The sequence below is a fragment of the Mizuhopecten yessoensis genome, unplaced genomic scaffold (assembly GCF_002113885.1).
Source record: "Mizuhopecten yessoensis strain PY_sf001 unplaced genomic scaffold, ASM211388v2 scaffold10203, whole genome shotgun sequence".
Lineage (NCBI taxonomy): Eukaryota > Metazoa > Mollusca > Bivalvia > Pectinida > Pectinidae > Mizuhopecten > Mizuhopecten yessoensis.
Window position 1 is genome coordinate 381,039 of NW_018408430.1, and position 18,652 is coordinate 399,690.

The 18,652-nt window shown below is 33.7% G+C and overlaps 1 protein-coding gene across 2 annotated transcripts; it reads right to left on the reverse strand.

Annotated features, from left to right (window-relative positions):
* Positions 1-283: 283 nt before the first annotated feature.
* LOC110459747 (keratin-associated protein 4-4-like) lies at positions 284-15,813 on the reverse strand. 2 transcript variants are annotated; one of them, XM_021512160.1, is made up of 10 exons: positions 15,729-15,813; positions 14,883-14,940; positions 6,302-6,364; positions 5,981-6,004; positions 5,046-5,138; positions 3,024-3,083; positions 2,709-2,732; positions 1,944-2,036; positions 1,249-1,290; positions 284-1,112 (listed from the first exon to the last, which is right to left on the reverse strand). In XM_021512160.1, the coding sequence occupies exons 1-10, from the start codon at positions 15,729-15,731 to the stop codon at positions 1,036-1,038; spliced, it is 537 nt and encodes a 178-aa protein (XP_021367835.1). In that variant the 5' UTR covers positions 15,732-15,813; the 3' UTR covers positions 284-1,035. The 2 variants fall into 2 exon arrangements, with proteins under 2 accessions (XP_021367835.1, XP_021367836.1); XM_021512161.1 differs by lacking the exon at positions 1,249-1,290 and having other exon boundaries at positions 15,729-15,806.
* Between the last annotated feature and the right edge of the window lie 2,839 nt (positions 15,814-18,652).

An 18,652-nucleotide genomic window follows, 5' to 3' on the forward strand; every position in this document is an offset into this window, starting at 1 on the left:
TTTCGTTGTAATAAAAAAATGAAAATAAAAAAAAAAAATGCACATAACAATGACATTGTCAAATCTCACAATGCACAGCGATATTTCAGCAGTCGTCATGTTTATTCATATTATTCTGGTCAGTGATGTATTAATACGCTAAGAATTGTGTTTCGTGATGCATGGTAATTAAAGTCCCATCAACGACACAGCTTTCAAAGAGGCTATATCGTGACAATGCCATGCAAGTGTAAATATACATATATATATTTATATATGCATACGTGTCACAACACCTAAGTCTTTCTTTAAAAAGGGAAACAACTGATAAGCTCAAAACCAAATCAGGAGAACTAAACATTTGAGCGTAACTGTAGTACTTGTGCTAGTTGTATGTGGTATCTCAAACAACAATCAACTTATCGATGTTTATTGTTTATCAAAATGTGTTTGAACAGCAAAAAAAACATTGTATCAAGAACATTACAAAAAAACACTGTTTATCATTGACATATTCCTTTCCTATATTACAATTACTTAAAATAGTTGATTTAATAACTAAAATGTATAGTTATATAGTAAGATATCATCCCTAATATAATAATAGGACTCTTAAACATATTTTGCTCTCGGGATTTTATTTATAATCAATGTAAAATATATTCAAATATCACAGTTATGCTACGGAAGGTACACATGATTTTTCATGAAAACATCATTAATAACGTGTATGTAACACATTTAAAATCGCAGCTCAACATACTGCTGGATAAACATATATGTTTCAATGCATGCGGACTTCTTGAATGGGCGTTCATGATGGTATTATTAGTATCCAGTTATTTAATTACAAGTGCTATTTTTGTAACTAGCCACGTAGCAATATCGGATACAATTTTGATCCGATTGTGAAAGAATTCACGCTAATTATGTCATTTTTTTATAACATAACATCTAAAAGTCTAAAAATTCAATCAGATGTCATCCGTCATTGTGCTCAACATGTGATGTCGTTTCAGGATGGCAATCTTGTTTTGGATAGGGCTCCAATCACGATTACAGAAACAGTTTGGTGAAGATTCCACACAACAGCATCAGGGGAGAAACTCCAAGCCTTATGGATCCATTTTTGCCTGTTAAAAATATATGAGTTTTCCGTTTTGTGTTAATGTTTATTTATTTCTAATGATATTTGGTCGTCTCGGTGAAGAGCAAACAATTCGTGTGAAAAATCATTATTCATAAAACATAGATAAATTACAGTTTTACCTGCTGTTCCTGCAGCTGTTGTTATTGTTCCTGTCGAATCACCTGTGGATGTTAATTGTTCAATTGGATGATTTTTTTATTTTGTTTTTTTGAATAAAAAAAAATATATATTTGATATTTTGATTAAAAACCTGTCCATCTATTATAATGTGTGTGTAATGTTTCCGATTGCATGAGGTTACGACAGTTAGCAATCGCTGTTTTTCGTCACCAACATAAGAACAAATCCGTGGTCGCTACCACTGATTGTCGAAGTCAATTGAAAGCCAATTGAAATACCGGATCCGCTTAGATATTTGATAGTCGTTTATGCATATGTGTTGTCATTTTTTAAACGTCAAATAAAACTGTATAAAAAAAAATTCAATAGAATGTCATACAGGTCATGGAATCGAAATTCACCAATCGTACCACTAGTTTCGGTCATGTATCGTTTACATTTATGTTATGTTCGGCAGTTCTGTCGTTGACAAAAAGCACATTAAAAACAGGAGAAACAGTACAATTTTACGCTTTTGAGTTACATTGTAACATTAAGTATATGAGTGTAAAAGCAACAAAAAGTTATGGTACGAAAGTTGAAACATTAACTGTTCTGGAATATTGGTGTAATTTATCCATTTCCTTAATCCCATCATGCTGTCTCAATGGGCAAATATCAGGATTTCATAACAACAAACAGCTATATTTCTCACCGGCGGGTGTTCGGCATTCAGATTTGCATTGTCCGTCTGTTACAGTTGTATTTCCACAGGTATTGTCGGCAGCCTTGCAAGTGGTTAGATCGGCTGTAATGGATTATTAAGGAAAAATGTATTTTCAAGTCGTAAATAGAATTTATAAAACCCAGAAAACTATGTTAACGTTCTATATACTATAATGTACAAGCGATTCACTTTTGAAGAGGTAGGTCTTTATATCCTTCTTGAATTTGACCAGGGTTTTAATTTCTATAGTGTAGCAGATAGTAAACTATTCCACAACGTGGCCGAAACCGTATCAAAGCATCGGTTTCCATAGGTTACATTACGAGATTTGGGGACACGTGCAAATTATTCTAATGCGGAAAAAACTCTCGCTACCCACTGTAAAGTGGGGTTTTCGGCATGACTATAACTTTGATAAGTGATTAATGATAAGAAACATTTACCCTGCGGGACTTCCATGATAAAATTACTTAGGAAATTAGGCAATATAAAAGCCAACAATATTTTGGGTTAAAATATAAACCAAGCTAGACCATGTTTTGAACCTGATCTTCTGATTGATATAATATCATTATAACTAACTAGGCAACATTATATATAGTATCCAAAACGGAACCGCATATTGCAGTGGGTAAGAAATCTTTAAAAACTAAACCAACTATATAGATATTCATTAAAATGACTGAAAACAGTTTACCGTAGTTAGGAACAGTTTTCAATTCATCCAGGATGTTAGGTTAAAAAAATACGTACCTCCAACAACCACAGCTGTTGTTTCTAAGAAAATAATTTAATGGTGTTAATATTCCAGTTTTATAGTAAACGGTAAAACAATTATTATGTTAAACTAACACATTTAACCTTTAAATGTATGTAATACGGTTCATGTTGCTACAAACATATAAAAACTGACATAATCGATGAAACGCTTATTCAAATGAATAATCAAAAGTGTGAATTTTCAGAAAGTATACAGCACTTTATGTGTGACATTATTGTTATCAAAATATCCATATTCAAACATAGTGTGGTTAGCATCAAAAAATTTCGAAATTCAGAGAAACTTACTTTTACATGTCCAGTGGCATGTTTTGGGTGCTGAACAGGATGGGGAACATGTGAGTTTAACTGAAACATGTATAAACCATAAACTTGTTAATTACAGTATGGTTAGGTAAGCAGATGAAATGAGACAATAATTTCACATTCTGTAACATTTCGACAAGAACATTTCATCGTTGATTTTTTCTCTGCATTATCTTAAAAATTGAAGAAAGATGTTACATATATATATACACTTTTTTCTATTGTTTAGTCACATTTAAATCAGGATGGATATACAAATGTTTAAACATACTCTCATATCATGCCAAATAGAATGTATTACTAAGTTGTATGTTAAACAGATTTCATTTACTATTACACTACCATATTTTAACTGTAACCCTTTTCTGTTTATTTCACCATATTTAATAATGTGTTGTTATATAGCACATTCTTTACACTTATTAAACAACACTACTATATATTTACATTGCATTGTCACTAGATAACCTATCACAAAGCTGTGTCGTTGATTGTACTTTAAATGACGTGCAACACGAGACACAATTATAAGCCTATCAGAACGCGACAATACGCTGTTCCAGGTATTGCACAAACTTGTGCAGACTGTCGATAAGGCGGGAATTTTAAAAGAAAATCTATATCGTAAGTTAAAGAAAACGTGAAAGGCGGAGAAGACGCATAATAAGCATCGAAGTGTATGGCGTTGATGATCTATTTGAATAGCGCGTATTATGGTGTTTGCTTGCAGAGGTGTGTCATTCAAATACATCTTAAATGCCATACAAACATCAGTTAAATGATTATTTGGCGTTATTACATAGAAGTATGACTAAAATAAGTTTCGGCTACAACAAATCATAACTTATTTATTCCGTGTCAACCGTACCAACATGAATTCTAGTTTCTACAAACATCGGATATGGTAGTCAAAATAATAATTTGAAATGCGACGTAAGGAAACAACAATACAAGCAAGTATTGTTCGTTTAGGACTGATTTAAGTTCAAGTTTGAAAATCTATATATACAAAATGTATTTAAATATCTTTGATAATATCATTCATCCCTGTTCAGTAACTATAACATCGATATAAACGATTTACATACCAGTGTTCTGGAGGAAAACATTGTTTTTTTTTTTTTTTATATGTATTACCTTTTTGTGTACGTTTGGTGCTACTGATTTAATGTTTGGTAGTAGAGCTGCGGACATGATTAACTTATTTTAAACATTATCGTTCCAGTCAGTCAGAAACACTTTCTTTAAAATAATGTGTTTGTAATGTTGTGATTTATTTTGCATTAAGAATATTATTCCCTGTTTTTAAAACAGTCTACATCTTTTTCTTTAGATTATTTGGTATCCATTTCACCACTATTAAATTATGTTGACTTATAATCTATCCATTGGTTCAAAACTACGGCCGTATCAAAGATATTCCATAACATTCCACTTGTGTATAAAGCATGTTTACACTGTACTAACACCTAGCCGAAATCTAGATTATTTTCCCATTATTTAATTTGTGATCTCACAACCTTATGTAAACACAGCCTTCCAACTTCATATTTCATATCTTTCTTTAGTTTTAAAGTTTTCGAAACTGTTTGCAAAAAATCTAGGTACTGTGATAAACAGAATCTTATTTTCGTAAGGTGCCAAATGGAAGCAAGCACTCATTCTTAAACCCCATTTATAAATTTCGTAACAATATGGTGCATGTAATTCATGTTAAATCCTCTAAACATATTTGTGACATTGTATTTTAAGAGATTCTTTTGGCAGGTCAAAAGTTGTTGTTAAACTAACGACATTGTGGGCAAGTTGTAACTTTTTATTGTTCTGTTCATGACAGATTTATAATGTGTGTGATTTTTCTTTGTAGACAGTGCAATTTGTAAAGTATGTTTATTTCAATGTTGAAACCTGACGAAATCACTGTTTCACAATATGTTACAATTACTTGGCAATGTCTACTCACTTGTTCTATTTGGTAATAATTAAGGACAAAACGGTGCTCACCAGTGGGTGTTTGACATTCATGTTTACATTGTCCGTCTGTTACTGTTGCATTTCCACAGGTACCGTCGACAGCCGTACAAGCGGCTACATTGGCTGAAAGAGATCATCAAGAACAAATATAATTTTAAAGTCGTAAATAGAATTTACAAAACTCAGAAAAATATAATGATGTCATTTGAACTATACTTTACAAGCACTTCATGATGGGTTCTTTCGTGGAAGGTTGTTTGTTTTATCCATATAGATATGTCGCCTATTATAAGTATAAAACTTATTTTGTAAGACAATTATGGTGGTTGATTTGCATTGAGTTAATTTCGGACATTGTTTTTTTTTTATATTCCTTCCTTTTTTTCATTATCCTTTATAATGATATCATATCCCAACTATTCAAATGAACACGACATTTGTCCATTTCAATATTGGCAAGTTGATGCTATAAAAAATATCTGTATCTCAAATATATTTTTGGATTCAATATTTCGTGAAACATGCTTGAGCATCTCCGTACCAATGCAAAACTTATTGTAACTACTCATTCGAATGTGCATTTTTCAGCATGACTATAGCTTTGATAAGTGATTACTGAAAAAAAAAAACATTCGTTGTGAGACGTTTATGAAAAAGTAACTGAGATAAAATAAGCAAAATGTAAATATCAAAAGTGTTCTGGGAGTAAAATTCAGCAAGGCTAGACTAGGTTTCGACCCTGGACTTGTGATTGCTATATTATCACTCTAACCGACTGGGCTACATGTACCTGGTCTAGGGTATCGAAAACAAAACTATATATTGCAGTGTGCCAGTGATCCTTAAAACTAAATCAACATGATATATATTCATTCAAACGACTAAAAGCATCTTACAATAGTGTATTACAATTTCAAAATCATCCAGGTTGTTATGTTAAATAATGTAGATGCAGATATACTTACCTCCAACAACCAAAGCCGTGGTTTCTGAGGAAATAATTAATGATGTAAGTATTCCAGTTTCATAGTAAATGTAAAATAATTACAACGTTGAAATAGCTACACTAAGTCTTTAAATTACTGTAACACGGTTAATTTTGCTACAAGAAAATCAAAATAGAAATAATTGATTAAAAGCTTATTCAGTTCAATGTACAACAATCGTATCGATTGCAATTCCAAAGGTGTGTTTTCAGAAATAGTACAGCATTGTAATGTGTTACATCAGAATATATAAATTTAAAAGAATTGTGGTAATCATTATAAAACTCAGAAAAAACTTACTTTTACATGTCCACTGGCATGTTTTGGGTGCTGTACAGGTTGATGGAGAGCAATCAAGTCCAGCTGAAACATATATTAACAAAGGTATGACTGTCTTTCTTGAATCAAAAGCCTGATATGTAGAGCATGGTCATGTAAACAGATGAAATAAAACAATAACCTCACGTTGTGTATCAATTGAATAATAACAATTATTTGAGAATTTGTTTCTTCTCTGAAATATCTTTAAAATTAAAAACAAAGGTAACCTTCTTATACAATTGTTTTGTACTTTGTAGTAAAGATTCAAACAAGGATGGATATACCAAAAGATTAAACACATATTAAGCAAAATTGAAAGCAGTTATACCAATTGAAATGTTGCCCAAATTAAGTTTAAAAGTACATCTTTAAATATCCCTTTTTAACGTTACAAGCTAACAAACTATTGCCGTTACCAGATAATATATTCTACAACTTGTTTTTCATTTTCATTTTGCTAAAATGAATTCCGTCTACACAATTTTGACAAACCAAGGTACTGGCAATTTAAACAGTGTCAATCAATCTGACATAACAGCATGTTATTTTCAGAATGTGTTTTGAGAGATATGTTATTGCTTTGTTTTGGAATTTTCCTAAACATCTGAGTTTTAAGAGTGAATATGCATACGAAAATGCATACCATATGACGCTACTTATATTCTATTAAGAGTATTACGATATCAGGTGGTTTGCGTAGTTTATGTGTTATTTTGCGATACAACTTGTATATTGATCTTATAGATGCTCTCGGTAAAATTAGTATACCTGTACCTATGTTACGGTATATATACATGTAATATCATAGAAATAGCTATTTCCCTGAAATCCCCAAATTAAGAAATTAGCTGACAAAAAGGGTGCGTTAGTTGGGAGAACTAAGATCCAGTGAATTAGTTCAGAGGATGGGCGTGTCTTGATCGCTTTATCGACCAATCTGCGCCAAGGAAGGCGGGGCTCGAAATTTAGACAGCGACCTTCACCTCGCGTGCGGTTTGACAGACGACAACAACAGCATTGATCAACATGGCCGATTGGTTTGCCCAACTGTGCGAAACAGAGTTAGAGACAGCAACAACACCAAAACAATTGTTAAGGCTTCGCCGTCGGTGTTAAGCGTTTAGCAGTTACCTGTTTAAGAGAGAAATAGATCTGGAAGACCTTGAGGCGCCGGCGTTCTCCGGCGATTTTATTCCGAAATAAAACAAAATGGAGAACGGAATACCCTATGCCAAAACGTAGATAGTAACTATGACGTGTGTGCTCCAAAAAGACTCTCTGAAAACTACAAAGAATGATATGACAAGAAGTACCATCTGATAAAGAGACTAAACAAGGACGAATGTATGACAGACAAGGTTATGTGTGATTATGTTTTATATTTACCAGGTCGATTTCATGTTTTCAAATTCAAAAAATCAGTGCAAAATTTAAAGTAGATCTATATTTACAAAAGGAGGAATAGTTCATGTTATACATGACTCAAAGGCCCCTGTGAGGTGACAAGATCTGATGAAATACCCGCTCCCCCCCCCCCCTCATTTTTTTGTTATTGACATGTGTTGATTTTTTCCCAAATTCATAAAGCACCTGTGAAACGGGTACATTTTAGGAAAATAAACAAAATACGAATACAGCTTCATTTAACAGATGCTTAATTAGTTTATTCTATTTTGTTGCAGCTAATCCGAGATATCCAGTAGCATCCTTAAAGAAATATCGGGAGAAGCAACATTCGGACAACCCAAATTTCTGACAAAGACCGAGGAAAAGGTTTAGTGAAATGGATGAAACATGGTGTGAAAACAATATATCTCGTTTCTGCTGCATATTTAAGACATAACATTTCACAGTTCTGGTTATTGTATACGGATTCTCAAATGTGCCCGAATTTCTTCTACAAAGGTTTATTACTTTTAAAAGGTAAAACCTCCGACCGTAACCTTTTAACCATAAACCTTGACCGATCGCAATCAACGTCTTATCAGTTTTAAAACGAACTGGAAATTAGCATATCATTGTGAAAATATGAACTAAATGTGTTCAGAATATACACAAGTACTTAACTACGGACGGTCAGGCACTCACATGCACGTACCTCCAAAGCGATCCATATAGCCCAACTTCATTAAGCAGGGGTGGGGGGGTTGAATTTATATGATAAATCAGTATACGTGTTTCATTTAAATAACAGAAGTTACAGACACTGTCCAGGATGGTCAAATGTGGTAAATATTATGTGTTTATCCTCGTATACATTGTAAATCGCGATGGATTTTGCCACTTTCGCTGTATTATTATAAACTTTTTTTCTAAATATGTTTTATGAACTATGCAGCAAAACTCAGTTGATAGCAATCTTCTAAAAACACAAAAACATATGAAAAAACATGCATAAGTTAAAAATTGACAATATTTATATTTAAGTTACAGTGAATATATCGGCCTGTGACGTCCGAAGCATCCTACATTTAATAAGGTTTCAATTTTCGAAAGTAGCAATGATAAAGTGATGTTAAACATTTGACTCGATCAAAAAGCTGTAATCTTGAATAGCAGTAATAGTAATGTATTAAAAGAAATCGATAGGCTTGCATTCTAGCTACATACTATTTGGATTGTATGGCACTAGTGCAAAAGGTTTTATAAGCTGTGTGAAGGATTTAACATATTTCACCCTTGTGACCTTGATAATTGGTAGCAATTAATCCATCTTCCTACTGCTAAAAAAGTATTCTAGGCTTTATGGTTGATGTTAAGACGTTGCTTGGGACTTTTAAAATGTTTGACCCCCTCTTGCATTAAACAAAGGCCAATTATATGTATTTGAACAACACGAAATGAATAATTTGGTTTGGATAATGCACTGGTCATAAGAAATGTGCAAACAACAACCCGATGGATTCTTTTTCTTTTTAGAAGTCGAGCAAGGTGAATTGTTTAACGTGCGTTTGAAATCATTATAAGTTGATTGAAACAAAATTGAACGGAACAATCACCCTAGTAGATATTCTGGTATTGCATACAGACCCGTACACGTTCGCTGTTCCACTTTCAGCGTACCTTTTGCGTAGCATTTCTGTACCGTTTGCGTAGCACTTGCGTATCACTTGCGTAGCATTTCCGTAGTACTTGCGTACCATTACCGTAGCATTTCCGTAGCACTTCCATATCGTTTCCGTAGCACTTGCGTCTACACCTTTCCATTAAAAAAGCGTTTGTGAAACGTTCGGTCGAAAATTTTACGGAATATATATTTGTCGAAACGAATTGTAAAAAAAACCCATTATAAACCGTATTACGTGAAATTATTCCAACCATTATAATAGTCTGAAGGAAAACCCCAACAAAAATGACGGTTTACACATACATTGACGTAACAGCCCTCCTCCCATGGGCCTACTGTGTGTTCTCCACACCAGCATCTAGGCCTTAGGGGTAATTTGAATAACAGGCATACAGCTGGCCATTTGGTAATGACCTGTCCCTTGTTTAAGGTATAAACAATTTTTGTGTCCGTTATAAAGGTTGTTAGGGCAACATGACCACCCGCTGACAGATACATTTCTTTCAATATGGTATCTATATACCTGAGAATCTAGGCAGTGATAATGCATTTACCATTCACCTGTGGTCACATTGGATTATGATGTGCTGTACCTGATCAATGTCACATTCTGTGATTTCAAGTCAATTAAGTCCATGTCAATTAATCAAGTTCATTGTCTATCCATCACGTACAGCTGTTTACAGGTAAATCAGTCCAAGGTAAAAACCTACAGGTAAGATACTTTGGCTGTCCCTCGATCAGGAAATGACTGCCCTAGGCACAATTTCATTTCACAACAGTGCCTTGACCAAGGTAAACTAATATTTGGAACTTGGAACTCCTAATTTAATATATAAAAAAACACCCTTATTAGGATATTTAACTTCTCACGTAGACGATTTGTTTTAAACTAATCTATTTTTTTTTTAAATATTTTATCATGAGTTCTGTTATCAGCGAGCAAGGTTGAATACTAACCCTAATACGTAACAAACTTTTCATATCAGATTATTGAAAATGATGATATTTTTCAGTAAAAAAAATCATTATGAAGATAACTTTATTGTCATCATGTGACTGAGTTCCTGAGAAAATAGAGTGTGATTCTTTGTTGTCTATAGCAGAGACGTATATATTACAATACGTCTCTGTCTATAGTAAGTTTGTTAGCGGAGTGCCCTCTCTGTGTGTGGTAATTATAAACGTGTCAAAAATCAGTCAAGCGGTTCCAGGCTAGTGTACCTATGAACTTACATGGTTCAATGAAAAATATAATTGACCTTTAAACAGCTGACCAATTAGTACACCTTAGCGCCTTTAGCAAGTTACACAGTGGACAGTATACATCAGAGGCTGGGATTAACCTGGCCTAGGGTCTATTTGGAAATATTATATTAACGACAACAAGATTTATTAATTAATTAAAGAAAGGTTTATTGATATTTTTATAGAAGAATGTGCAGAAAAAAATAGAATAGTCTGAAAAGCAAATTTTTATAGATATATTTACGATCATTTTGATCTACAAAACTACCTGCGTAAACCCATACAAAAAGAATATCTGAAAGAAATAAAAAAAAAATCTCCTTATAGCTTAAAATTAGAAAAAGGGCTTTATCAAAACATTGAATCGTCGAATGTGTACTGTTTGTAATTTAGATGATGTTGAAGATAATGTCATTCCGATTTGCGAGCAATTGTTTTGAAAACTTATTATATTAAAAAGCAAAGCATATTTAAATTGAAAGGATTATTTAGTGTGAAAAATTCAAAAGAAATAACGAACTTAGGGAAATATATAAAATTTGCAAATTCGAGAGGAACCTAATTATTATAAATAGGTATAGTTGCACTTGTAATTGTGTGTAATGTTGTGTAATATTATTTTGTATTTTGCACAGTTAATATCACAAAATTTGTTACTTTGTAACTGGTGAACTTGAACTTGAACCAGGCGATGAGGATACGTACATGCATGACAAAATATGAAATATTGTAGCACTTACACTTACGTGTATTGAGCACAGACAAACAAAATATTATGTAGTTTTGCCACTCATCTATTGTGGTGTTGTCTATAAAAAGTCTGACAAGGGTCAGAGACGTATACTTTAAAGCAAACATTTTCACTTGATTTGGTGTGCGGTATTATTCCCATCATAAAAAATTACTTAATTATGGAGACAAGTTAACTTGAAATTACAGGAAAATGTCATCATATTCCCTCAACGTCATAACGTTTTCATGTGGAACTAGAGACAAGAGATTGGAGCATCCTCACATAGATATGCATGTATTCCCCCCCCCCCCACCACCACCCCATCCAAGTGAAAAATGTTATAAATGAGTGATAAATGTATATATTAAATAAACGACCCCAACCCCCCTACCCACACCCTTTTACTTTGCTCTACTTTACCATGACTAATTGCCCCTAGAACCCTGATCAGGAAGCTATCGCCCTAAGCCCACACCCTCCTTGATCCACGCCTGTTTAGGTACAAACGAAGAAATACATATTGTAGTTATATTGAAGTTTGACATGGTCTCAGTCCCTAAGTTATCTGACATCAGACCCCTATACCTTCTGTAGTACACACCCCTCAGGGTGTGCCAGACAGTCATAGTTTCTCCTGTACCAGGATTCAGATAGGTAAGTTTTACCTGTAGAAATGTCAGAATAGATACCTACATTTTTATGATCGACAAAGAAAACCTATATTATTATTAATACTAGAGGTACATATCATGAATGTAAAAATTACATATATTTAGTACATATTATTTTTCTTATTCATTATAGTTTCCTACATGCACGAGCTTGCCTTTCAAACTGAAAAAATATATATAATAACTCCCGTAACAACATACACGTACAATGTATACTTAAACAAGAATCAACTACATTTTCATAACGAAATAAAAGATATTTAACAAAAAAAAACTGTTTATCTGTGAATGAAATTTAATTAATAGACAAGGTATAACATGTATACATTTCAAATCTCCGATGCATGTATTTGCATGTACTAATAAGTAAGCACATTATCGGTCTCCAAATCCTACGGAAAATCTAAAAGTGTATGGAAGTATTAAAGACGATATAACAAATAGAAATAGAGGTACTGGATCCTTAACACAGGAGTCTGAAATTATATCATTTTAAATTATTATTAATTATTACGTTTCTCGTTTAAAAAACGTAACAAGTTTACTTACTGTCAATATTAATTAGTATTTTATTCGGTAAGCAGGTGGAAATACTTCTGACCATAACTTATTATTATCTGTGTGTCGCGTTGATCTGTTAGCGTACGTCAGGTCTTTGTGATGGATATATATTACATGTACCAATATTTGATCGACCTTTATCCTCGTAACCTAGCTACAGTGTACTGACGTTTCTTCCTATGCATTGTGGGTATGTTCGTTTCGTTTTAGATATTTTATATGCTTCCGCTTTTTATGTAAACCTGTTCTTGTCACCACAAACGAATCACCGTTTGTAAGCGTCATCCGTATCACTTCCGTACCGTTTGCGTAACACTTCCGTACCGTTTGCGTAGCACTTGCGTACCATTTCCGTACCGTTTGCGTAGCATTTCCGTACCGTTTGGGTAGCACCTCCGTACCGTTTGCATCCAAGGTGGAACAGCGAACGTGTACGGGTCTGCACTTTAAGCCCATTGTCCCACCAAAATCGGGTGTCATATGAGGATAGTTATGAATTTAATTGAGCAAGGGATGGTCATATAATTTGCCAATACGTACGGCAAACTGCACAACACAGTACTGCAGATATACCGCATTATCTGACAAGCGGAAAATGGACATACATCTGTTAGCAGACTGTCCAATTGTAAAGACTTTGGTATGTTGCGAACTTCGACCTTCAAAGTATTAAGTTTTATTAATAACCGGTAAGTTTAGCCTTACTTGCCTAGATCGCACTATTTTGGGTTTTTCATATTTGCCCATTAAAGAAAAACGGTGTCATCCCAGTTGTAGTTAGAACTTAAAACAAACAAAAGAAAGAGAGAATGTGAACTCAATAACAGATATTTAGGTAAATTATACCATAGAAAACACAAGGAGAACGTGAACCAGACTCTGAATAAGTTCTGCTTTCTCAAAAACAGGCAGTTCTGCTTTCGCTTTGAGAATTAAGGTTTAAAGATTTTGTTTTCTTGTCTTGAAATTTCGGAATTCCGTCTAATCTTCTAGAAAACTAGTAGGGTGTTTTGTCATTACCAAAAATGCTTTAACTATTGGATTCCACGATGTTTTAAAGAGTGGACGCCTTTCTTAAGCATTTTCAACAGTGTTGAAACCCCTCTGTTCCCCTGCAAAACAACTACATCGATTGACGAAAATACTGTACCTTTTCCTTATTGACGTTAGATAGAATCAGAGTTGTAATCCAATAGGTGCATGTTTAGACACATGCACAGACAATACAGTACAGAAACTTTATGTTTTTTACTAAGATAACTTCAAAGCATTGAACAGAGAGAGAAATATGTTCAAGTGGCAGAGAAAGGAAGCTATTTGGACACGCCACAGAGGGTCAGGTCTGAATTGAGATGAGAGGGCTTGCGATAGAGAATTAAACAAATAGCAGTCTAATCGATTTGTTGGTTTGAATTGTATCTTTTGTACATTCAGTTTGCACACGCAAAGCAAAATCAACTGTGATTTTATTGCTAACTCGTACATATTTGCACATTTTTGTACATACGCTTGAATGGGCATTTATTTGTTGAAGGTGATAGTGTACACACCTTTCTAATGATCAAAATGTCACATAAACCATGGACTGAAGAAAATCCTGTGTAACTCATGGAACCATTTTCCATGACTAAATCACTGAACATGTAAACCTGACGTATCTCCATGGGGATCACATTCTAAATCTATACAAAATCTGATGTTATCCAAGTTATATTGAAAACAAATGTGTAGTACCCTTTTTATATCCCATTATTCATCTTTTCAAATTTTCTATGCAGGAAAGATGGATTCAAAAAGATTTTTTTTAATGTAAAAATCTGATGGCAACCGAATTTCATCATACTTCTCCTGGCACTTTAACGAAAAATGAAGAAACTAAAACGAGGTAATTTTTGGACAAATGATGAGTAAACAAGCATGTATAAAATATACATTGCAAGAAAATGACATCATACATTTGTCAATTGATACATACCATCGGAAATGCAATAAGAAATGGCATTTCAAAGCAGAAGCAGTTTTTTGTTTTGTTTTGTATTGCATGAATGGCACACGGGATCCTGAGTGTCCTGAAAATCAATCCTGGGGGCGCTGTAGTCACAAATTTGTTCTTTTTGAGGAACAAAAAAAGATTTGATGTGTATTTCATGCAAATTTAATAAGTGATGCTAAAAATGCTTAAATAGTTCGAAGGCCGCCAAGCAACACCTCCTTTGTGTAAAGCGACATAATTGTAATCTCTATTTGAAGTTTAAGATCATAAAGAAAAAGATTACTCACCGCATTGAACAACTGTCAATGTCAAGACGGAGACAAGGCAAGTCAGATACATGTTGGCCTGAAACAGAATTAGGTGATTAATCAAATTCCGATATTTTATCAAATGACATTTTATAACATTTTGAAAGAAATAACATTATTCATCAATAAGTTGCTATGAAAGAAAGAAGGAGAAAATACAAAAGTTGAAAAACATCAATGCATGTATTGATGATTTTGTATATTGACATTAATATTATTGTACATATCTTCCTTTTAATCTGTTACATTTAGATTAAATCAGGTTTTCTTGCAAATATCTGATCAACAAAAATGTATCTTACTGAATTCATTTCAATGCAACAAATGTATCATGCTGGTGTTGTTTATTTTTTGCAACATGCACTTGATGTTATCAATGAATAGAACTTCAAAAAGCCGAACAAGTGTTTTACTCTAATAACGTTTATACTACCCATTATATATATATATATATATATTACTGTAACATTGCTCATTATACACGTATAATGAATATGAACCAATTTTCTTCAAAATAAACAGAATATACTGGAGGAATATCTACATACTTTATTATCAGTGTAAACAAATATATATGAATTTATAATATCATAGTTTTTAGGTTTATAGTGTGTTTTATGACATAATGTTATGCATTCAATCCAACAAGATTACTTTGTTTTATCATAATTTGTGAAACAATAATTATATCGGCAAATTAAATTATGATTAGAACGATTTAAATTTTGTGGCAGGAGTGGACGACATCATAATGCTACAAAACAAAATGGTTCATTAGTCAAGTTAAATGTTTAAATTACAATATGAAATGATGCTGATACATACCATGTTTGGTGTTCTGTTCCGCACTTGTAAGTGTGGGATGGTGCTGACAGCACTGGCTTATATATCCAGCGTAACGTGATTGTTGATAAATTACCAAAGCAACGCGATGAACACCTCACATACTACTGTGACGGCAAATTAAATGTTGGCAAGACTATGGTGTCAATCGTCAATGTTGCATGGATACCAAACACTTAACCACACCCACTTTACGCCCGGGATAGCCAATCAAGATACTGATATACCACGTTAATAATGAAATAAGAATAGCGTTCATTTGAGGATACCTGTTCGATGCAGGCAAAACCTAGAGAATACCGTTGTAGATTTTGCATGGATATAGTACATGGAGCAACCACTTAATTTCGTTTTTATTCATCGCTTATCGGGTTGATACATTGTAAGGTTAGTTAGAGAGCAATGTTGTCAACGGTATGATTGAAGGTCCAGGGTATTCACATTCAACACTGGCCCCTTTCCATTTTTTTCGAAACAAATTTGTTGATATTTTGTCTGCTATTTCTCGTCTTTATTTACTTATTGTTTTAATAAACGTTTGGTAAGGTGTACATTTATTTTGAGAACTTATTTTATTAAAGCTATTGCAATGACAGTTGAATGCTTGAAATTTTAAAAGTACATTTTTGGCACTAGTATGCAATTTTTAAGAGGAGGACTTTTAGTGCATTCCTAGGACAAAGACCTTTTGGACATCGCACATGCAACTTCCTCGCTCTCCAGGCCCGATTATTATTATTAATTTTCATGAATATCTCTACATTATCGTATATATCGTATCTTTGTAATAATCTCGTAAACACATGAATGAAATCGATGTCGAGTGAAATTAAAAACCCGTTGATAAAAACGTATAACTAGGTCATACAAAACTATCAACTGGATCATGACAGATCTTGTAAAATGAAGGTACGTTGATATTTTGAATATTTGAATATATACGTTGATAACTTATGTCCTGTGAAGCATGCCTTCAATGAATTGTACCTTCTGATATACTCAGCCAAAAAAGTTAATTGTCATATTTAAAGATTGAAGTAAATGCACTAAAATTTTGCCGGGATTAATTGTCCGCTATCCGTTTTAAAAATTACTGCATTCACCATAATGTGCACGAGCAACATTGTATCGTGGGGACGACAACCATTCAGCGCACCCGGCTGTGTATACGTACCCGACAATATAGAGTGAAACCTTGATACGATGATCTTCAGAAACCATTGTTAAATTCGTGATTGTTGTATTACAGAACACAATTGATTTGGTGGCGGTTCATTAATGGTGTGGGGAGGAATATCTATTGACGGTAAAACATACCTGTACGTCATTAGAAATGGAACGTTGACTGGTCAGTGATACAGAGACGAGATCCTTCATCCTATTGTTTGTCCATATGCTGGTGCTATTGGCCCCAACTTCGCCCTGATGAATGATAATGCACGTCCCAATCGTGCAAGGATAGTGCAGCAATATCTTAGAACTGAAACAATTCCTGACGACTTGAATCCCATAGAAAACTTCAAAGACAAATTCAAAAGCGAAGTATCCTTCGTTCAACTTTTGCTTAACTTGAAATTGCACTTCTCGTAGAATGGGCGAATGGGCCACAAATGACCATTCGTTTATTATCCGCAGCTTCAGTAGACGTTGCATAGCTGTGATAAAGGCCAGAGGAGCCCATACAGGGTACTGACATGAAATTTGTGTCTTTTGAATGCTTTTGAGTTTTCGAAGCACATGTGATTCACTTTAAAGGACATATTGTTATTGGCTATTTATTGTTATATTGTTATTCCGTTGCATATTGAATTTAGTGCAATATCGAACATAGAAATAGGTCAAATATGTATTGATACCAATGAAATAACAAATTAATAAACTTCTGACAGTTTCAGTAAATTTTGCTTTTTTGTGAAACATAAAACCCTCAACTTATTTTGCTTAGAATTTTTTCGGGTCCGCCTTTTTTCTTCAATTTCGGCAAAATGTCCCTATTTAGCCCTTTGTTAGCAAATTTTGATCGGTTGCAGTTGTAAGATTATCCATTTCAGTGGAATTGAATTAAAATTTACCCTTTTTCTAAAGTCCGATTACACTTTACAGTGAGATTTCGAGCCATGTACGCATACTGTCTTTGTATAACTACATGTATTTATTTTTGCTTATCCGTTGGAAGGACGCAAAACCCTTAACAAACGAACATACAAAGCAATCCAATACATTGATACTGTCTCTGTACTTTCATTTCAGGTGGATAGAATTAAATTAAAACGAAACACCAAATTGTAAAGAAACGCGTTACTCAAAATAGAAATCGATAATTTAAGGCAAAATGTGAACAACCGGAAATGTACATATAGATAGCGTAGAGAATTATTCAGAGAATAAGACCAGATGTATAAGATACTTAACTGTATAAATTATTTTTATTTTTATTTATAATTATAATGAACTACGTAAATGCTGCATCAGTCGAAACTTGATGGCATTCAAAACAACACATCACTTTACTATCATTACCTGGATAATTTAGTATATTGTGAAGATCTTGGAATGTGTCCATCCTCAAATAAATAAGCAACATGCTGCCGATATCTAGAGTGATTAACATCGGAAATCATGCTCTTTCTCCACATTGAGTCGATAACTGATCGTCAGAATGATTGAGGAATGTTCTGCCACTCATCAAGCAGCTGTGTCCGACGCAAGTCATCCCTGTTTTAGAGATCAACGTTGTTTTTCGTCAGCTCGTCTCCTAATGTAATCCCATAGGTCCTCAACAGGTTTTCCATATCGGGGGACAAAGATAGCCCAGAGGCAATACATTAATCTGGTGGCTCTGCAGGAATTCCGTACATACTATGACAGTGCGTGTCCTAACAGTGTCTTACTGCAACGTTACAACA

What these genes read in the sequence shown, in the direction of transcription:
- LOC110459747 (XM_021512160.1), bottom strand. An exon ending in CACGGCTTTGGTTGTTGGAG is followed by an intron (nt 5,139 to 5,980) that starts GTAAGTATATCT and finishes GATCTCTTTCAG; the next exon opens with CCAATGTAGCCGCTTGTACG. An exon ending in TGAATGCCGAACACCCGCCG is followed by an intron (nt 1,291 to 1,943) that starts GTGAGAAATATA and finishes TAACATCCACAG; the next exon opens with GTGATTCGACAGGAACAATA.